Source organism: Toxorhynchites rutilus, chromosome 2, assembly GCF_029784135.1.
Source record: "Toxorhynchites rutilus septentrionalis strain SRP chromosome 2, ASM2978413v1, whole genome shotgun sequence".
Taxonomy (NCBI): Eukaryota; Metazoa; Arthropoda; class Insecta; order Diptera; family Culicidae; genus Toxorhynchites; species Toxorhynchites rutilus.
The window spans coordinates 193,558,328-193,581,099 of NC_073745.1; the positions used below are offsets into that span (position 1 = coordinate 193,558,328).

Below are 22,772 nucleotides of genomic sequence, written 5' to 3' on the forward strand. Positions count from 1 at the left end.
CAAAAATCTCGGTTTTTCTTGCGAAACTTTGAATTCCTTGTCAGTTCAGGAACTACTATAAATTATTTGCAAATTTGTCGACGAAAACCAACTAAAACTAGCTTGTGGCATATCCTAGAGTCGTCGCCATGTAGAACTTTTGCATCGAATACTGACCAAAATCCATCTACGAGTACGTTTCGTCATCCATTGAGCTGTCTATCATAAGTTCTACTATTTTGTGGACTGTGTTCCAGTTTTTCATTCTTTAAAATAATTGAGGAACTCGGTACATCAAACCAATCTCAACGATGTTGCGATTTTTGTACCTGACCAAGACCAATTTTTCGACTTGTGATTGTACAAAATCAAGTTTCTCCGCTTGGCTTTTATACACATACAGCTTCTATCAAATTTAGGCCAACTTCTCTCATTTCGTTTGTGGAGCTACGTCGCCAGGAACCTCTGGGTCTGCTTCTTCTGCGATGTCCTTTCGGGTTCCAGTGCCAGTTTGCAGGTAGACTAGGATACCGAAGACCTGTAACCGGTAGGTTCCGTCCCACATGTGTCTTCGACACATTATTACACCCCCGCATTACAACACAACACACTACACTTCAAACAGCGTAGAACGTAAATATTGCAACGTATCACCCCCCTGCTCATCGATGGCAAACGGCTGCATCCGGCCCTATATACCAAGGAGCTGGAATTGACAGGTGGTTCGTTTTCGACAGTATGATGATAAGGCATGGAAGATGCGAGAGGGGATAAAAAATGACAGCGACAATTTTTGTTTATAAACAAAGCAGGTCTAATTTGTATGCTACATAGCGGTCCACACCAACATATACATACGCTGGGCCGGTTTCAATCGAACTAGCTGTTGTGTCTCACAACCCGTACGATCAGGTGAGTCTCCAGCTAAAGCAGCAGTCGCCGGGAAACGATATGCATGGATATCCACAGCGTATCGCTATCACTCAATCCTAATGGGTCGCCAACGACTAATTCCACCAAAGCGAATGGAACTTAGAGCAGTACGGCACAAGCCCGCCGGTAGTGACCCTTTCATATACCCACTAGCAAAGCTCCCACAATCGCTGAATTGCCAATCCCAGCAGCAACAGCAACAACCCTCACTGTTACGGTTACAGAAGAAAATTTGATAACATCACAATTCCAGAAAATTCTAGAGAAAACATATTTTACTGTCGAGAGTTTTCCTTTTCTTTCGAGTGATTCTTTGGTTCGCGATGAGTCATACAGAAGATATATATATAATAATACATAATGCATGATGCAATCTCAATAGATCGTGATGCAATTCTCCAGCACACAGCGCGAAGGAAATTGCTAGAATCAGGCTTCAATAGAAAGCAAAAGTATATGTGTATAATGTGTATATAATGTAAATAGAAAACATATTGCATCGCGCGTAAATAGACTTATATGCATCGTTAGGAGAGAAAGAGAAGGAAGATAGCAAAAAAATGTATACTCACGTGCGTATAAATACTCGATGAATTTGAAATAAATGCTAGAGGCGAATGAACTGCAAAGTTTAAAGCCTCTCAAAAACAAAGAAAGAAGAAGAAAATAAATGGAGTTAATCAGTTACTCTCGGAAAGTCTAAAAGTGTATCAGTTACTTTCGGAAATTCTTAGAGTGCACTTCTTCTGTGTATATTTTCAGTCCAGCAATAAGCATAGGCCTTTTATGGTACTAACTTGTGCTTGACTAATATTCGCAGAATCATAAACACGCTTCCACAAAGTGAATTAATCGTACGTGGGGTTAGCACCACGAGTTCAACGCTAACATTTGGTAGCAGAGCGTAGTTAGTTAATAGTGAAAGTTAAAGTTCGCGCATCGAAGTAATATCGCGTCGGTTCGCCGCGTCGTGAAGTTGTACCGAAGGGTCACGCGTTGCGAGTGGTATCGAAGTGTTATTTCGTCGCAGGAAGTACCGAAGGGTCAATACATCGCAAACGACAACTGAAGGGTCACGTTACGGCGAGCCTGCGTAGTGAACGAACACCGAAGGGTGATTGCGTCGCAAGTAGCACCGAAGGGTCTTTGCTTCGCTAGCGAGTACCAAAGGGTCAACAAGTATCGAAAACCAACAAGTCGCTGAAAGTCTGCGAATTAGACGAACACCGCAAAGTCAACGGACACGCTTAATTGCGAGAATCAGTGCAATGGCACAATCAAGAATGTTTCCAATTGTGTTCACGCGGAATCCGAACGGCAACTGTCGCTTGTGCATGGAACCTGACTCCAAACAGGATCTAGTGGCCTGTTATGAGTGCGATAGGTGGTTCCACATAGGATGTGTAAATCTCCGACAGATTCCAAGCCAAGACACACGTTGGATTTGTCCTAAATGTGAGGCAATTGAAGAACGCCTTAGACAGCTGGAGGAAAAACCCGCCCGTGTTGAAGTGAAAGATGAATTAATTGAATCCCAGAGAAGGGAAATAGATGAATTGAGAAAAACTCTGAATGAAATGGATACCGGATCTGAACCAGAGCGTACATCAGTCGTTCAAAGCTCCAATATTTTGACGATTCTCAAAAGACCAGCTCTCGTAAATCTACCTAAATTTAGTGGTTTTCCAAAAGAATGGACCACATTCAAAACTATCTTCGACGAAACTACTCGAGAAGGTAAGTTTGGAAATTTGGAGAATCTTAATCGTTTGCAAGCAGCACTAGTGGGGAACGCGGCCAAATGCGTACAGCAGTTAATGCTCGATCCGCTGAATGTACCCAGAATATTATCACGGCTGGAAGAGACATTTGGACGACCGAAACTTGTGTACAAAGAGCTGCTCCATGATTTACAGAGAATCAAGAAGGAAAATCGAAATGTCGTCACAGAGTTATCGGATGCCTTGGACAATCTCGTGTGCAATATCGAAGCTTTACAGAAACACGAATATCTACGTGATCATCTTATTGATGAGACTGTACAGAAGCTTCCGCATAGCATGAGAGTCAAATGGGCTGAAACTCTTTTGAGCAACACATCTCCGCCAACTCTCAAGAACTTAAACGATTGGCTGATGACGCATGCACGAACGTATAGAATGATTAATATGATTCAACCGACTAATGAACGCAGTGAACGGAGAAATGGATTGAACATGCATCACGATGTTTCGGATGTTTATCGTCCTCTGAACATACGATGAATAACTGCGGAAAAGTATTGGCATGCAAAATAGATGGCTGTGAAATGAAGCATAATCGTTTATTACACAGAAAAATTGAGCAACGTGAACCCAACAGAATAATTGAACCTATGTCAGTTGAGCAGGAAACAACGAATCATCATCAAATCCAAAAGAAGAACATTTATTATCAAGTGCTTCCAGTAACACTGAGCAATGGTTCAAAAGAGATATCTACGTATGCATTCCTCGATCAAGGGTCATCGTTAACGTTAATTGATGAGGATATTGCCGATAGTCTTGGATTGAAAGGTAGAATGAATCCATTGACACTCAGTTGGACCCAGAATATTTCAAATGAAACTCCGAGTCGACAAGTACAGTTGAAAATTAAAGGATCATCGTCGAAGCAGTATTTACTGACAGGTGTGAGAACAATCAAGAATCTCAATCTTCCTAAACAGACACTCGATGCGGCATCACTGAAAAATCAGTATCAGTACTTGAGAGGAATAGACATTGAAAGTTACATCGATGCACGTCCAACGATTCTAATCGGTTTGGATCATTCACATCTTTTGATGCCGCTGGAAAGACGGAGTGGAGAAGAGAACGCACCAAACGCTATACGTACTAAGCTTGGGTGGATGCTATTGGGAAAAGTCGTAATGAGTCCTGCGAGTGATTACGTGATGGCCACCAAAGAGGAAAAAGGAGGAAGAGGAAGAGGAAGAATGTAAGGCACTCTCCATACCACGGTTAGAGCTGCAAGCCGCCGTATTGGGAACACGATTAGTCGATACAATAAAAAATGAATTGAGAATTCAATGCGCGAAAATCTACATGTGGACAGACTCATCTACTGTATTGGCATGGATAAGAAGTGACTCCAGAAATTACAATCATTTTGTAGCGCACAGAATTGGTGAAATATTAGATAGTACCACGATTGATCAGTGGAGATGGGTACCCACCAAGCAAAATCCCGCAGATGAAGCAACGAAGCGTAAAACAGGACAGTCTATTTGGTTGACAGGACCAGAGTTTCTACAATATAGCGAGGAACAATGGCCGATTACACAAACCGTTAGCAAGACAGACGAAGAGCTAAAGAGATTTGTCAACGTACTATCATCCCGAGATAACTACGATTTTATCCATGAGGAGCGATATTCCAGTTGGAACAGATTGATTCATCATTTGTGCGTATTGAAAAAGTTCACCGACTGGATCAGAAATAAAAATGAATTTCGACCAGCTATCACACTCGCAGATCGCATGCACGTAGAGCATGTTGTTTTCCGTAAAGTTCAATTGGAAGCATATCCAGAAGAAATGAATGACCTATCGAAGAACGGAAGTCTTACAAAACCAAGCGAATTATCTACGTTAAATCCTACGCTAGATCCATTCGGTGTTATGACTGCTTGCACACGTTTAATTAATGCTGAATTACCGGATATACCAATGTTCCCGATCATATTGCCGACAAATCATCATGTGACCAAATTAATAGTTGCGATGTATCATGAACGATGTTACCATCAGGGTGACAAAATTGTTTTAGCTGCTATCCAACTACGCTACTATGTAAAGCGATTGAAAATTGTACTGGGTGGAGTAAAATCTATTTAATTGCTCCAAATGTATCATTTAGAGAGCAAAAATATGTGGTCTCCGCCATTTACTCACTGCGGAGTGGATTATTTCGGTCCCTTCGAGGTTTTGGTACGGCGATTTGTAGAAAAAAGATGGGGTGTTATCTTCACGTGTTTAACCACCAGAGCGACTCATCTTGAAATGGCGGAAAAACTCGACACAGATTCATTCTTGATGTGTTTGAAAAATATGCAGAATCGACGAGGAAAAATCAAACACATATACAGCGATAACGGAACCAATTTTGTCGGCGCCGAACGTGAATTGAAAGGCCTTATGGTTGAAATCGATCGAAAAATGAGATTAGGCGAAGCAGCGTCAATGGAAATTGAATGGACGTTTAACCCACCAACAGCATCGCATTTTGGAGGCGCGTGGGAGCGCCTGATAAGAATAGTAAAAGGTTCATTAAAGGAAATGCTGAAGGCAAGAGGAAACCGCAAACCTCAGGTTGACACGTTTAGATCAGCTCTTATACAGGCGGAATTCATTCTGAACTCTAGGCCATTGACAGACATACCGATCGAGACTATAAATGATGAAGTATTAACACCATTCCATTTCCTCATCGGGCGTGCTGGCGAATACTTCGCATCATATTCTCCGACAACGACCGAGTTTAGTAAACAACAGTGGAAATTAGCGCAACATTATTCGACACACTTTTGGAATAAATGGAAAACGGAATATTTACCGACGCTGATTAAAAGAGCGAAGTGGACAAATAGAGTCGAACCTATCAAGGTCAACGACATAGTAATAATCGCAGAAGACAACATACCGAAGCCAGAGTGGTTAAAAGGCCGTGTCATCAACACATATCCAGGAAAAGACGGCCAAGTTAGAGCGGTTGACATTAAAACATCCAAAGGAGTAAGGAAGCGGCCAGTTACCAAGATTGCAGTACTGGACATACAACCCACGGAAGCTGAACCTGTTTCAAACGACGAGAATCCATCGTTTAGCGGAATAATTCATAGTGAATTGCCTACAGTGAAAAGAAAATTAGAATTGAAATTTCCCAATTGGGGAAAAAGACAAAAAATAGATGTAGAAAAGATACAGGAGTTAAGAGATAAAATGAAAAAATGAAAACACAAAAATACAATCCGAAAAATTTGTAAATACTAAAGTTAGTAGTCATGATTAGGTAGAGTATACATGAATAAGTTTTAGTAACCGTGAAAATGCTTGTTAACCCAACATAGTAGGTTTACCAGGGGGAGGATGTTACGGTTACAGAAGAAAATTTGATAACATCACAATTCCAGAAAATTCTAGAGAAAACATATTTTACTGTCGAGAGTTTTCCTTTTCTTTCGAGTGATTCTTTGGTTCGCGATGAGTCATACAGAAGATATATATATAATAATACATAATGCATGATGCAATCTCAATAGAACGTGATGCAATTCTCCAGCACACAGCGCGAAGGAAATTGCTAGAATCAGGCTTCAATAGAAAGCAAAAGTATATGTGTATAATGTGTATATAATGTAAATAGAAAACATATTGCATCGCGCGTAAATAGACTTATATGCATCGTTAGGAGAGAAAGAGAAGGAAGATAGCAAAAAAATGTATATTCACGTGTGTATAAATACTCGATGAATTTGAAATAAATGGAGTTAATCAGTTACTCTCGGAAAGTCTAAAAGTGTATCAGTTACTTTCGGAAATTCTTAGAGTGCACTTCTTCTGTGTATATTTTCAGTCCAGCAATAAGTATAGGCCTTTTATGGTACTAACTTGTGCTCGACTAATATTCGCAGAATCATAAACTCGCTTCCACAAAGTGAATTAATCGTACGTGGGGTTAGCACCACGAGTTCAACGCTAACACTCACGTTCCGTAAAACAGCAATGCAGACAACAACTTGCAGCAGTCACCGAAACACAACAATGATGCCAACAGCGTAAACAAAACCAACGTTTATGCGCAGCAAACACATAGCGGTATGCACTCATCATTGCATGCCATTTGTTATCCTCTTTCTCGGAAAAGTCTAGCCGTTCGTTTGGTCGCTGTCAATTCGAACTGAAGTAATGGCTGAACATATATAGCCAAATGGTTAAGAGAGCGTCGTGTTTTAAGTAATCGAATAACTCAAGAATCTCCTTTCAAATTTTAAGATTGCAAAACTGCCTTCTTTAAATTATCGCGAATTTGACGATTGTTTCGAGTTAATTATGATTAGCGAATGGGCGCACCTTGTTTCATAGATCTGCCTTGAACTCACCGAGAAGTTTGATACAAGGCGCGTAGAAGTATATCCTAAAGTGGGCCAACTTGCTAAAACCACTCTTCAGCCATCTTGGAAGTCTTCTGTGTTTTGTTTGTAAACAAAACACATTACGCTTGTGTCCAAGCTCGCTCGTGATCAGTCTGTCTCTTTCACGCTTCAAGGAAATAATTCCCCTTCTGCTTTCTTCCGTACTGTTTTCATATACCGCTCCCCTAACCAACTTAGTGACGAAACGGCCTCACCTAGTACCATAGACCCGTCTTGGTTTGATAGTTTGGCAATGACAGCTAAATTTGCGACACATCTTGACTCGCGGATCATATACTCTTGGCAGGGGCCTGGCTGCGTCGGTTTGAGCAATCTGAAATTTTGAGGTTGGAGTTGGGTTTTTTCCACTCCTCTCCAACAATAGACATGAAGACTCGGCGATGGCCATTCTTTCTGCCTAGAACTACGCGCGGGTTTAGAAGTGCGCGTCGTGTGTAGTAAATTGTATTTAATGTTGCATTTTTGTGAAATAAGTGTGTTTGAGATTTTTTCATTGTAGGTATAGAAAAGGAAAGTATTTGTTGGTGTTTCGATAGATGTGAGTAAAATGTGAAATTAAAGAAAAGATTTGTGAAAATAGTTCCTGAAAAAAATATACATATAATAGTTGAACAATTTATGATAGGAAGTCAAACCTGTAAAAGGTGAAACAATTAGGAAAACTTACCTGTAACGACGATAAAGAACCTGAAACAAAAAAAAAACTACAAAAAAGGTAAAAATATGTTATAATGAGCAAGTGGTGAGAGCGTGGTGATGGTCGTGATCAAGACGGGTCTATGGTACTAGGTGAGGCCGTTTCGTCACTAAGTTGGTTAGGGGAGCGGTATATGAAAACAGTACGGAAGAAAGCAGAAGGGGAATTATTTCCTTGAAGCGTGAAAGAGACAGACTGATCAGGAGCGAGCTTCGGCACTAGCGTGTTGTGTTTTGTTTACAAACAAAACACAGTAGACTTCCAAGATGGCCGAAAAATGGTTTTAGCAAGTTGGCCCACCTTAGGATATACTTCTACGCGCCTTGGTCGTGATTTGAGTTTATTCTAACGTCAACTGTGCAGGTCCGCACAGTGGGCCTTTTTTTTCATGTATCTTCTCAAATAGTCTGGACAACGACAGACACCAGCCACCAACGCGCTTTGGTAGGTGTTCCAAGCTGGAACGAACGCCCTAACCCCAATCTACAATCGGGGTTGAAGAGCCAGTGGACTTTGACAGACGTGTCACAGACGACCAAATCGTGAGACTAACTCACACGAAGCAGACGAATCAACAATGGAAAACATCAGATCACAGGCCACACCACATTGCTCAAAATTTATAAATGCGCAAATATTGAAACATTAATTGTGACGTCACAAATAGTAAATATAACCAAACCCCGAAAGTTACATGTAATGTTAGCTATTAAATTATAAGAAGTACACTACGTACGTACACTTAGAAATAGAATAGGACACCATTACAAACACAATACACGTGTAATAAATTGAAAATTTCCTAGTATACCTTACATGAATGTTCTTCGTACATATATTTCTATTTATTCTCGTTTTGTCGTTTTCCCGTTCTCAAAAGGAGATTCAGGCCTCGCCCGTTCTAGTTTTGCGGGAAAGTGTGAGCCATCGCTAGCCTTTGAGTAGGTTGGAAGCGGCTGAGGGTTCTGTCCTTGTATCGTGTGTATAACACTTTTTAACATTTACCCCGAGCTCCCGACTGACAGCTTAATGCTGCCGGTGAGTTCTAGAGGAACGACCCTGTGGTGAGAACGTCGTGCGGTTTGAGCTAGACACTCACGAGTAACGGACGGGAAGTTACAGACCCGAAGATGTGGAGCGTGATTTGGTCACAGCGAAGATAATCTCCAGTTCCGCGCGATCTGGTTGACAGTCACATCAACTCCATCCGATGACGCATCCGCTATAATAGTGGTAGCAGTAACATACCATGCTGTGGATTGTAGTGTCTCATATAGTGGATATATATTAGTGGTCTATCGTCCTGAGAAACAATCGAACTACAGTGACGTCTTTTTGCGCTTGTATCTCGATAAGGCGTTCAGGTAATTGATCTGGCGAACTGACGATCTGACCGAACGAGCACTTTTCTGCTTTTCCGAACTTCTAAATTCGATCGAGGGTGTTTGCTGAATCGTCGGAATATTCACATGTTCAGTTGAATCCAGTTAGCATCTTATCTATGAGCTGTTGAGAAGGTTTATACCTGATGGAAACCTTTTGTATTAATAATGAACAATTCACGACAACTTTCGTCCTCATCCACTGGCCAGAACCCATCCAAAAAGTCTATTCAAATGTACACCTTGCAGCTCGTTAGCTTAGCGAAGATGTACTGTTGAGGTCCGTTGGATCGACTCACCGAAACGTATTATGTCACTTGCTTTCCGAATACTCCGAGAAAACAACCGGTTTAGTTATGTTTGCCCGTTCTCATCGGTTCAACTTCGCGTCTCCGCTGAGATGAAGGTGAAGTGAAGTTCAACGTGAACTTCACCTCCACCTCCGAACACAACCCTGAATCGTAGCTGAACACCGCTGGGAATGTTGGTTGGAGAGAGCTGAGTGATATTAAATAGTTACAGATTTGACTGCAGAACTGTTCCAGTACAATCAGATTTAGATACGGCCCATCTGCCATAATGTCAGATAAACCATGAACAATCAACCATGACATTTTTCGCTCTTGATCACAACTTCACATTTAATTTTTAATTTCAAGGGTTTGTCCGAGGTTGTGACAGCTTGGACTGTTCAAAGTTGTGTCTTAACAAGAAGTTGCTGGATTTACGGATCTTGGGCGATCCTCGCCCTGAGCCGGAATGCTTCACTGATTGAAGTACTGTCAACGAAGACGCTGCCTCTATCCTTGTCGCTTTCTATCTGATGTTCAGAAGTCGTCATTCATCCGAAATCTGTTCGCGCAATGTCATTCCGCTCCTCAGTCTGGATCGCTTATACCTTTAGCTCACGGTCAGACAAGGGGCCTTATTCCCGAATACACTACACGTGAAAACAATGTGGAGTGAGTACAACCTTATTCCGGATTGCACGCCACTGTAAACATTTGGTTGAATTCATTATGAATATACCAAGTTCATCCACCGATGTTATTCTGGTTTACACTTCACGCTCTCGCTTGTGTAAACAGAGCGATTCCCCGTGCTCATCATAATCATACACTCTCCCAAAAAGTTAGTATATATGACGAGTTTTTTGGTAAATATTACCAATGATTAATAATTTTTGAATCTACTTGAATCTATTTTTCAAGTGCATTTTGGTTGAAAAAAAATTCTTACAGCTTTTTTTCCCCATGCTGTCAAACGTTTCTAATATAGTAAGAGCAAACGTTTTCATCACTCGGGCTTTGTTTATTAACCTTTTGTGACCGAAATAGAATTGAAATAAAGGTTGTAACTTGGGTAATTCGTATTTTTAGAAAGGAAATAGATCAAATAATACAACTCTAGTGTTCGAAATAATTAAAACCTAACATTTGGCGAGAAGTAAAATTGAATTACAATTAAGTTTAGAGGAGTTTTGAAGTCAATAAGACTGAAATTTCTGAATATACCAAAACTAATTTCTGCAAATCTACCGAATTGTCAGTTGTGCTTTCATGATTTCAAACGCTAGCATTAATTGATGAAAAAATGTAGTTCTTTCATTTAATTTAATTAGATTATTATTGTCTTTCATAACGATACTTTCTCTATGTGGTTTATTTTAAGAAAAGAAACTTTTTTCCTTCCTGATTATTGACATTTCAATTGGTTTCTTTTTGACTATCAATTTGATTCCATTCGCATGACCCAGATTCGTACATATTACGCGATAAGAATGGTAAACAAATGTTAAATCGGCCAGTATAACCTAGTAGAAGCAGTCGGTCCAACGTTGATTTAACATACACCCTAAACATGTTATGTTAACCCAACTTTAATGCATATATTGTATTTAATTTATTGATCTTTTGTATGCATATTTGTTCATTTATTGAACTAACTAACTTTTTTAAATTATTCATTGAACTATCTAAACTATAGACATCTGATCCTGCATCGATTGGGTCTGATCCACGGCTACAAATTAGGAAAAAATACACAATCATTACTACAAATAGCTACGCCAGACTACTCAATTCTCACCATTATCCTCTCCCAGGACCAGCGTGTAATTACTTCTCAGCCAAACACAATCGGGAAATATCACGAAGCTGACGAAACCCTGGCGGTATTAGGTGAGGCCTGCTCTATGCCCCGTTGCAATATTGACTTGACGCGCCGCGTCAGTGGATACGGAACCTCTGTCGTGACGAATCTGGAAAACATCCAATTGATCGAACCACCGATCACAATCTGCAAAGCATTTATGAAGTTGTCCTTGACCAAATCCAATAGCATAAAGATGAATCTAGGACTCGACAGGGTTCGTTTTTGTGTTTCGAAGTGCCCAGATTCCTTATTATTGAAGTAAAGTCTTGTCCAGTTAGAATCCGTACGCGTTGCACATTTTACAGCGGCACAGTCAGTGGCCGCTGCAAGAAAGTTTTTACAGCGGTTTGTTTACAAATGTTTCCTCTTCTGGTGGTAAAAGTTTCAAATTTTTTCGTGCCGTAAGTCCGGAGTTATTCCACATGGAAGACAGAAGAAGAAAATTAATCTTGCACACCCACGTTGACAATCCAACGTGGTCGGGTGCGAAGATCGCGAAACAGTTGGATATCGCTAAAACTACCGTATGTGATGTGCTCAGACGATTCCGCGAGCGGAACAGCGTGGACCGGGCGGTTCAAAAGAAGCGTCGAAGCGGAACCTACGATCGTCAGCTGAATTGGAAGGTGTTGAGAACCGTCAGAGCAAACCCTGGACTGTCCGAACATGATATCGCTCAGAAATACGGTGCCGCTCGTAGTACCGTTCGACGAATCATTCACCGAGCTGGACTTCATTCCTACAAAGCAATCAAGCAACCAAATAGGACGATGAAGCAGAGTCTAGTGACGAAAACTCGCGCTCGTAAGTTGTATTATCAGGTACTAACGAAGTACCATGGATGCCTGCTCCAGGATGACGAAACTTATGTAAAAATGGACTTCGGCCAACTTCCGGGACAAAAATTTTATCTTTCCACGGCACGAGGCGATGTCCCCGCCAAATTCAAGTTCATGTTCATGGACAAATTTGCCAAGAAGATGATGGTCTGGCAGGGTATATGCACCTGTGGTGCGAAGACGCCGGTTTTCATCACTACAAAGACCATGGATTCGAAATTGTACAAGGAAGAGTGCCTGAAGGAGCGTGTGTTGCCTTTCATAAAGGCACACAATGGTCCCGTTAAGTTTTGGCCTGACTTAGCGAGTTGCCACTATAGCCGGGAGGTTCTCCAGTGGTACCGCGACAACGGGGTGGATTTTATCGAGAAGGAGTTCAACCCACCAAACTGCCCCCAATTCCGCCCAATTGAAAAATATTGGGCGATTATGAAGCGGAAGCTAAAGAAGACCGGAAAAATGGCTCGGGACGCTGCAGGGATGACCAGATTCTGGAAAAAACTGGCCACAGAGGTCGACACTGCCGCTGTGCAACGTTTGATGGGAGGAATCACCAGAAAAGTGAGAAGTTTCATCAGAAATGAAGAAAAATAATTTTAAGGACATTTTTTTGTAAAAGTGCAAGAATATATCTTTCTTTTGGTTGATCACTCTTTTTTGTATGTCATTCTATCTCCGAGATATAAATGATTTCTTCCGTACGGATTCTAACTGGACAAGACTTTAGTGTCTTCAAATTCTCCCGCAGCAGACGAGGACGAATCATTGCTATCCAATATGTATCAATATTAATTAAAGAACATAAATTGAATTGATTTTCAAGAATATTACTTTCCTGTCCCGAATTCGGGTTAATTCGACCTTCTTCTGTGAAGAAATCAATATCGGAAAGTAGTGCCGTTCAACTTAATTATCAACTCGGTAATTAGACTAATAATGTTATATTTACATTTTCTTCGCGGTTGCCAGTAATGACAATTGTAAATGTTACTAAGACCGCGAAGTAAAATGAATCAATCGTTGGTAGGGATGTGTATTGCATTCATTTTACAAACGATTGGTAATATTTACAGAAAATATGTACATTCTACTAATGTTTGAATTACAAAAGTTTTGGAAGCTTTTTTTAGTAATCCATTTTCTGGGTGTATCGACACAACTCGAGGATAAACAAAACAAAATACAACTGACGTTTCTCTTAGAAACGACATTGGAAATGAACACACGGTCATTTTGGTATCCACTCCACTTAATACCAGGGGTACGACTAAAACGTCAAATCCCTCATATTGCCAGTGTACTCAATATTGCTGCGGTTTACTGACATTTTGGTTCAATCAATTACTGTTGTGTACAACTCGGTGCGGTTATATAGTCGAATAGTGGCTAACTTTAAACTCCATGTTAAATGTGAACACCTCCATGTGAAACTGAAATATGAATATCGCTCATGCAGTTAGAATAAAGCAGCGCATTTTTCGATTTCAATCCTCGTAAATGATATGTTGATAAACAAATGACGCCATATTGATTTTGATTTTGGGTAGCCTCTATTCAATTGATGTCTAACCCCTGCTTAATACACGAAGTTCATTTTTACACTTCACGAAACGGGAATAAGTACAACAAAATGAAGTGAGATGTAAGCGTAATAGGAACGTAAGAGTACGTGGATACGGGAATAAGGCCCAAGGTTTTTGAACTTATCCTCCGAAAGCTTCCTCATTTCGAATTCGAGAAATACGCTATATTCGTTATCATCGTCAAAAAGTTTCATTCCGCATGTGAAACGATGCACGAAGCTTTAACTTGAATATTTCATCCGTTTACTTTCACTATAATGGATTGTACCGTCTTCCAAAAGAAGTGGTATTAAGGAGAAATCCCGAACTGGAGGGCAAAAAAACCTTCGTCGCAGGATACATCAACACCTAACAAGCTTTAAACCAGTGTTTTGACCACTTTTTCACATCCCAGACAAAATTGCAAGATTTTTCGGTAGTAAAGGTTAAACTTTCCGGGGACATAACCTTAGAGAAGTTACAATACTACATGGGCTGAAACGTCCCGAGATTTTTAATGGAAACAATCGTTTTTTGGCCAAAGCTGTATTTATTCCTTAACATAGTTTCCTTCGAGGGCAATACATTTAGTATAGTGAGTTTCCAGCATTTCGATTCCCTTTCCGTTGTATGAAACTAAGTCTTCGAAATATGACTAGGTACCACTCTGCAGACTTCCTATTGGACTCAGGACTGTGGTAATGGATCCACGTCTATCCATTGTTACAAAAAGTCGAAATAAGGCCACTTGATAACGCTTCAACAACGCCAAACCGGCTGTTGAATCATCAACGTGCCGCTGTTTTTGGTCGACGATCAGCGAACGCGGCACCCATCGCGCGGTTAGCTTTTTCATGTCCAAAATGTCGTGCAAAATGTATCCCACTCGTTCTTTTGAAATTCGAACCTCTCGAAATGAATTTTGTTCATTTGTAGTGGCGCCATCTGTTGAAAAATCCCGGGATTTTTCAACCCATGTAGTACCTCAAGGACTGTTAGTTTGAATATATTTTGTTATGTTCATTTCATGTTTCAGCTGTTGTTGTGATTTGTACGTGAAGTAATCTACCCGGAACATGAATAAATTGACTAAAAAAATGAACCCTTCATGAATATTGTTTTCGAAAAAAAACTTCATTGTTTGTCATTGGCTTTGGTGTTGGTGAATCATAACTTCGGTATTGCCGATGAGTTTTTATTCTATTCTTACACAATTTCCCTATTCCTTCTCACTTTCTTTTTCCTTTGTAATCTGTTTCCACCCATGTTTTATTGTAATCTGAATCCACCCATTCATTGAGGATATATCAACTCTTTGCGGTCGCTTGATTGCTCACAGCTACCACACCTTTTTTACCGTTCTGGTCATTTGTCTGCTCTCAGCCACCACAGCAAGGAATCATGCTAATCTAATACAGTTCAGTTCAGTTTACACTTTTTCTAAACGAACCTTAATGTCTAGTAAACCTGTTCATTGTTCATGGCATCATGAAACAGGACGCCCTACGCCCTGTGCGTGTTGTGCGTGTTCCAAAACACTACCAAAGGACACCTAGAAGATTTACCAAAGGATTTGGTAGTGTTTTGGAACTCTAGATCTTGGTACTTTCGAAACCATTCCACTAATCCAGTTTTCCTGAATTTTTTGAAAGCGGATGATTTTTCAAGGTAGGCCTTTGAACACTCATTGTCCCACCAAAGTGATGGAGGACGACGTCGGAAAGTGGTAGCCGGTATACGTTCCTTTTGAGCTTGAAGTGCGTTTTCGTAAATCAAACTTTATATCGAGTTTGAGTTATACTTTTCGAGTGGAGGGAGTTCATGCATTGAAACAATTGCTTCAGATATTATTTCCGCAAATTTATTTCTCCAGTCAATATTCTTTGTGAGGTCATACGAAATATTGACTGACTCACGAGAGCTTCATTCATTAGCGATCGATAAAATTATTGGTAGGTGATCACTACCGTGGGGATCTTGGTTTGTTGCGAAGATTTTAACAATGTTTAGTAGGGTGCCATTTATCCCCCAATCTTCCAACGCCTTCCGAACGAGTTGGATCCAGGTTCGGTTATATGCCTTGAATCGCGAATTTTGTACAACAAATTTATATTTGAAGCTCATTACAGATTGGTTCAAAAACTTTTATCAGTTACTGCATCTTCGCATATTTCTTTCAATATGTTTGCGTATTACCTTTTACAAAAACATAAATTCGTTTGTTAATCATGAATGCACATTGGATTTTTCGTTATTTCCTCGGAAATGTTTATGTTGATTGGGGCAAACGTTAGGCCTGTTGACATTTGTAAAATAAAAAAATAAAAAAAGGATAAAGCTCACTTTTATTCCGTAACCCGAACGGACTTCAAATTTGAACGATGTTGCATTCTGTAACTCGAACGGAATCGACTTCTGAGGCTCAAACCCAATCGACATATGCAAAAGTGGCAACATTCAAGGCAATGCGAATTGTGTCTGATAATAATTTTATATTATGGATAAAGTTTGTACAGAAATGCTAGGAAAATTGCAGAAAAATAGTTAAGTAAGGTGAGAACTACATGTTCAAAGCAATTAAATAACATCAAGTAATAATTTTCATTCAAATTTCAACAATTTGAAACAGCATTCGGGCCTGCTAATGTGATAGAGAGTGAATAGTTTCACGAATATGGATGAATCAGTTTGACGTTTGTTTCGCGTCTAGGCAATTTTTCCACTTTTGCATATGTCGAATGGGTTTGAATTTTGGATGGATTACAGAATGCAAAAGTCAATCTCGATCGGATTGCGAAATTCCAAATCCGTTCGGGTTACGGGATGAGGATGATTATATCCTTAAAAAGAATAATGTTCATATCTATCGAAACGAAATTATGAGAATTGTGTTGTGAGTAAATGCTGAAAATGATAAGGGGAAACTCTAATCGTTTCTATCGAATAAATGTTACTGAGAAGCAATCCCACATATAATCGCCCATCTGTTGCCTCAACTTTTTTTGTTTTTCTCTTTGAATTCTCCCTGAAATCTGAAAATTTCCTTTGCCATTCCAGTGACCATGAATATGAACCAATTGGTGAACCAGTTGAAGCGTTATCCAATGCTAAGTCTACTGAAGTCTCGACCAGCTTGGCTCCAGCTGCCCCAGAAACAAAGCGGAAACTGTCGAGCTCTTCATTGCGCGTCACCAAGCAGGAAGACGATAGCGTCAGTATGGAAGAGCTACAGAAAAACATTGAAGATCGCTACTTTAACCGCCCTTCCGAAGAAGAAACGGTTGAAACAGCGGAACCCGTTGAGATTTCACAAGAAAAGACCAGCAAAATGAAGGCGGTAATGGCACGTGCCCAGGAAAGTAGTAAGAAAGCGATGGCCAGAGCCCAGGAAAGCAGCAAAAATGCTATGGCCAAAGCTCAGGAAGGCGGTAAAAGCTTGCATGAGAAGCTACGCAAACAAACCGATAGGTTCAAAACCAAGGTGTCCAACATAAACGTTAAAAAGGACAAATCCGTTGCTCCGCTAGCTTCACCAGAAGTTGTAACTACGCCAGAGATTGAAACATTCGATTTCACTATTGCGGAACCCAAGGCCGAGTCACAGTCTGATGAAGTTCCGACATCCACTGAGGTTGAAATGGAAGCTACACGAGAGGAAGCCACTGAAGAGCCAATAGCAGAGGATACCCCCACCAAAAAAAAATCCGAGTTCTCGACATTCAAAAACATCCACATGCCCAAGATTCAAAAACCAGAATTCAAAAGACCAGAGTTCACTAAGATAACAAAACCAAAAATGCCCAAACTGAAGGGTCCCGACATGTCCAAATTCAAACGCCCTGAAATGCCAAAATTCCTCACGGAAAAGCCTGATTTCTCCAAGCTAAAAATGCCAGAAAAGATCGGCATGATTAAGCTACAACGCAGCAAATCGATGAAGGAACCGTCCCCTTCCCCGGCCACTGGTGCGACTCCATCTGATATCGAATCTCCGTCTGATAATGGTACCGATGGCACCAAGAAGAAAATAGATTACACCAATTTTAGCACTTATCCACGACTTCTAGATAAATTCAAGCGCCAAAAATCTGTACCCAGCAATGCAAGCGTGCGTGCTTCAACGCCACCACCGCTAGAATTCACTAAAGCAGGCAGAACATCACGTCCGAAAGGTGCTTCTTTCATTTCTCGTTGGGCTGATAAGTCATCGGAAGACACAGCTAGCAATCGGTTCTTCTCTGGGAGTGAACTAGGCGAACGCGAAACATCCACCGAAAGGCACATGCGTCAAAAGTTGGAAAGCGCTGACCTCGAAGCACCTGAACTCGCTCTTACCGCGGAGCAGAAGCAGCTGGAAGAGTACGACAAGGAAAACCGTGAGATTCATCTTCTTTCGGCTGCTAGGCATGACGAGTTTCTGAAGCGGAAACCCCCAATGGAACGACAGGAGTCCGATTTGGCATCGGAGGAAGAAAAGCAATTCTGGGCCAGCTCACTTGGCCAGAAAATTAGGCAAAACATAGACATGAACAGCAATGATTTTGATTTTCTCGATGAAGAGGACCAACTTCGAATTGCTCGTGAGAATGAAACGATGGGTCTCAGCGAACGAGATCGTGCCAGATTCTTAGGCGATACTGCAGAACAATCGGAAAAGGATTACGACTTGCGTTCTACCACTCCTTACTCCAACAAGGAATGCCAATCGTCGGGAAGTTCCGGAATCCGTCGACGCAAGGGTGTCTTGGAGGAAATTGATGATGACGAATTCTTCCTCCGGCAGAAAGGAATATCCAAAGACAACATACAAATGGGTGAATACATAAGCACTGCGATAAAAGAAGGCTTGAGTACTCCCAAGAACGCGTTGGCCGAAATGGGACAGTACGAAGCGTATTACGATGAAGATGTCGACGCTAGCGAAAGAACAAGTGTGGATTATCGCGGCGAACGTAGCGCTGAGCAACTCCACAACTACTACCAGCCTAGCTTCGAGTCAGATGATCTCTCGAACAAACAAAGTTTCACTGACGAGTTTCGTAAAAACGACGATTTCTACAAAACTTTCCCTCCGGATCGTCCTGTACGCAAGCACAATAAAAAATCGTTTAGTACGGACCAATACGATGATGAACAGCAAAAGGTACCGTACGATTCATACCAACAGGAGGAGGAAGATGTAGAATTGTATGAGCATGAGCGTAAGTATACTAGCGAACAGCCCGAGGGGTCCCCTGAAAAAGATGAACGCTTTATGGACGATGAAAACGTAGGAAATGGATTTTCTCGTGTTGGCACAGCTGTTCCGCCAACACCGCCTCGACGTCGAAAGAAGCGCTTCCGTGATGTCACTTCAACGGACGTAGATCAATTCGCTAATGGAATGGCGCCGAAATCTATTTACAATAGCTTTATCGTAGGACCCGAAACGGTAGATCTTGTATCCATGGATATTCAGTAAAGTTCAGTCAGTTAACGTTTATTTTTTTTTTCAATTGTAGCATGTGTTTGGCGAAGAAGTATCTCTGGCACAGGAAGAAAGCTTCACAACACCTTTACCTACACCTAGAAGATCCCGCTCACGATCTCAGATTTCGAAAACCTTCGAGGATGATACCACCTCTTATACTTTTGGAGCTGAAGATAGCGTAATGCGTAAACATACAATTGATTTGACTGAATCAAATGGGTATTGTAAAGGTAACAGTACGATGAGATTATTTTTTCTAAAATTCATAAAAATTACAGCTACGCAATTGTACGCAAAGATCCTCCACCTCGTCCACCAGCTCCGATACGCCGTAGAAAGTCAACGCGTTCTCTAGATGAGCAACGCCCATACAACACCTTGCCAAATTACCACTCGGTATCACCGATGCGGCCATCTCGCAATTACAGCACAATAAGTCCTAACAGGCCACCTCGTACTAGAATTGCTACAGAAGAACAACAAATGTAAGTACTCAGAGCTACTAAAAATAAAGGTAAACACACAGAGTAATGGTTTCTATTCCGACACAACAGGAAATCATCGAGCGTTAGCAAAGAGGACGTGACACAATACGAGGAAATTGAAGACACTGAAACTCTGGCACAGACACACCAGGCACCGGTATATAAAATGAAAGATCGGCCGCTTCCGCCTCCGCCAAGACCACCGCGAGATCATAAAAAACCGCGTAAGCCCGAAGGCGACGACAGACATGACTTTGATGATGACGCAGAGAAAATAGTTGTAACAGAAACGTTCGAACCAAGAGTTGTCGAAGAAGTAGAAATAGCGATTCAGACTGATCCAGTGTCGGAAGATTATGAACTGGACATGGAAGTATCTGATACTATTAGTGGTCGGAATGCTGCTGATAAATCTGTAAAAACGCTTCAAGAAATTTTGAAGGAAGAACAACAAGCGGAGATAGACCGCGCCCGTCAACTGGCGGAGGCCAGTAATTTAATGAGAGATATCCAGAAATTCAGAGATTCGACTTCTTCCTTATCTCTGCATGGTAGCAGACCCGAAACACCAGCTGCTGTCCTACTGGAACGTAGGGTGTCAACACCCTCTGAATCCAACATTAGAGATCGATTCACTTCGAGCAGCATGGATCGACGACCGCTAAGCAGTGAGAATCTCACTGATCAAGATTTAGCGCACGCAGAAGATGATAACTATATAGCACAATTAGTGAAAAAATATGTATCCGACGAAAAGGTAACTGCTGACACAAGGAAACAACCAAACTTCGAAATTGAAGCTATGAAATTTCAAGAATTTCACAAAGAGGAAAGCAAACACGTTCAATCGGAACCCACTGTACCTCTCAGAAGAAGATCATTGGTGTCACCTTCTATTGATCAGACAAGAGGTGTTGAAATCCCTTCCAATGTCATCGAAGAGATAGTCGAACGTTTGAGAACTAGTGAGCAGCAACACATTTCAGAACTGCAAGAACTACATAAGCAACAGCTGGAGGAATTACGGAAGCAACAAGAGGAGCAAAAAACACTCCAAGAACAGCGACTCATGGAACAACAAAACCAACTACTGAACCAGCAGAATCAACAACTGCACGAAACTCAACAACTTAGAGAACAAATTCAACAGCAGCAAGAACAACAGAAAGCACTTCTTTTACAGCAACAGCAGCAGCAGCAACAACTTCTGTTGGCACAACAGCAACAGCAAATTATGCTCGAACAGCAAGAGAAGGAACGTGAACTTCAACGGGAAAGAGAACGCGAACTTCTACGTGAGCGTGAAATCGAACTTGAGAAGGCACGTGAAAGAGAACGTGAGCTACATCACGCCAGAGAGCTGGAATTGCAACGCTCACGTAAGTTGGAACAGCAGAGAGCGAGAGAACTCGAAGAACAAAGAATGCGCGAACATGAACTACAGCGTGCCTTGGAACTGGAACACCAACGGTTAAGGGAGACGGAGTTACAGAGAGCCCAGGAAGCCGAGATGCAAAGGATTCGTGAAGCTGAACTTAAACACGCTAGAGAAGCAGAACTTCAGCGTGCAATTGAAGCAGAATTTCAACGAGCGAGGGAAGCCGAACAGCGTAGATTGAAAGCAGAGGAACTTGCTGCACAAGAAAATAACACTGGAATTCAATCCGTCGAAACACCATCGGAAGCGAAGAACGAGGCGACTGTAGAGAACACCGAATCAGTTGATGTTCTACCCGAAACTGGAGAGTCCGTTCCCGAGGCAATCGTTGCTGAGAAAGCATCCTCGAAGGAAGAGATACCTCTTCGACCACCTCTTCCACGATTGGGATCCCAAGTTCCTATGGCAGCTCAGTATCCCTACCATGAGTATTTGCCATATTCACATGCCCCACAACCGCTATATCACGCTAGAAACTTTTCCGACGATGAAGCTGCTCTTCCACATGCACCGAATCGACGACGAAGACATCACCGTTCAAGGAGAGAATCAACTTCGGAAGAGGAATTCCAGCGGGAGCAACGCAGACATGGAAGCCATGGAACACGCTCACCCGAACCATCGATTCCGATGCTTGGCAGTCAACTGATTAGAGCATGTGGTTCATCTATTCGGCAAACGGGCGATGAGTTGATGACCATTCTACGGGCCAGCAGCAAGGACGAAAATAAACGTGATTTACACATTGCCCTCATCATTCTGATTGTTATCGTAGCCGGTTTGATGGCTTTGGGAATGAGTGGAGAGAAGGCAGTTCATCATCACCATTGGGATTACTTTACTCCTCCCGGTAACAGTGGGAACGCCTAATTGCGGATTTTACAACGTCAGTGAAGGAATCTGTTCACACCGTTCGTTGTGATGATTTTTTTTTTTACTTTTATAACTGTAAACTTTTTTCGGTGAACAATTAGAACATGAATATTTTTACAGCATATTTCAAAAAAAAATCTACAATCTGCATTTGAGAGTTTACTAAACTATAGGGTTTGATCATTTAGCAAATATAGTTGAATCACTTCATTATCTACTAATCATGGTCCGATTTTACAAGAGCACGCTGGGCGAAATATTATTTTTGTACTGCACTTCTAACACAACTGAATCAATTTTAAAGACAGAATTTGTAAACGAGAAAAAACGAACATTGCTGTTAGTTTGTATCATAGGGATTAGAAAACGAAGAAGTATGTTACCTGAGAAACTTTCGACAGGATTCGCAGAGCACAACATGCGTTACTAGTCAGTCCATAGAACAGAGGTCGAATATCTATCCTCTGATTGTTGATTCATTTGTTTTGTATAATAATCGATTAAGAAAAAAATAAAAGTTTTGGCAAAATACCAAGGGTTTTATGGATTTATTACCGAGCTCTTGGACCTAGCCTATTTTCGTTGTCCTGTCTCGAATTTCACTGTGAATTGATGCTGTGTGTGTCCTTTTTTGAATAGCTTGCATGGCCAGCGTCAACCTCTATGTCGTTTGGAGTCTTTCGTGAACCTCTAGAATAAATATTCAGCCACTTCCAATACGAAGTACAAACGCTGCAATGACGTCCTTAACCTGCATTACATTC

General features: G+C 41.3%; 2 protein-coding genes across 14 annotated transcripts in view; both read left to right on the plus strand.

Moving 5' to 3' along the window:
• Positions 1 to 22,539, plus strand: part of LOC129771658 (trichohyalin) — a 75,301-nt gene extending 52,762 nt beyond the window's left edge. For all 12 annotated transcript variants that reach the window (XM_055775537.1, XM_055775538.1, XM_055775539.1 and 9 more), the window contains 4 exons: positions 16,800 to 19,173; positions 19,244 to 19,431; positions 19,491 to 19,697; positions 19,767 to 22,539. In XM_055775537.1, coding sequence (XP_055631512.1) covers positions 16,800 to 19,173; positions 19,244 to 19,431; positions 19,491 to 19,697; positions 19,767 to 22,005 — 5,008 coding nt within the window. In that variant the 3' untranslated portion in view covers positions 22,006 to 22,539. The remainder of the gene's footprint in view (positions 1 to 16,799; positions 19,174 to 19,243; positions 19,432 to 19,490; positions 19,698 to 19,766) is intronic.
• On the plus strand, positions 6,178 to 16,793 carry LOC129771661 (uncharacterized). 2 transcript variants are annotated; one of them, XM_055775543.1, is made up of 2 exons: positions 6,178 to 6,770; positions 8,169 to 16,793. In XM_055775543.1, exon 2 carries the CDS (start codon positions 11,764 to 11,766, stop codon positions 12,772 to 12,774), a length of 1,011 nt encoding a protein of 336 aa, XP_055631518.1. In that variant the 5' UTR covers positions 6,178 to 6,770; positions 8,169 to 11,763; the 3' UTR covers positions 12,775 to 16,793. The 2 variants fall into 2 exon arrangements, with proteins under 2 accessions (XP_055631518.1, XP_055631519.1); XM_055775544.1 differs by lacking the exon at positions 6,178 to 6,770 and adding an exon at positions 7,000 to 7,535 and having other exon boundaries at positions 8,337 to 16,793.
• Positions 22,540 to 22,772: the final 233 nt, after the last annotated feature.

Coding starts and splice junctions, on each gene's coding strand:
- LOC129771661 (XM_055775543.1), top strand. CDS start 11,764: ATGGAAGACAGAAGAAGAAAATTAATCTTGCACACCCACGTTGACAAT.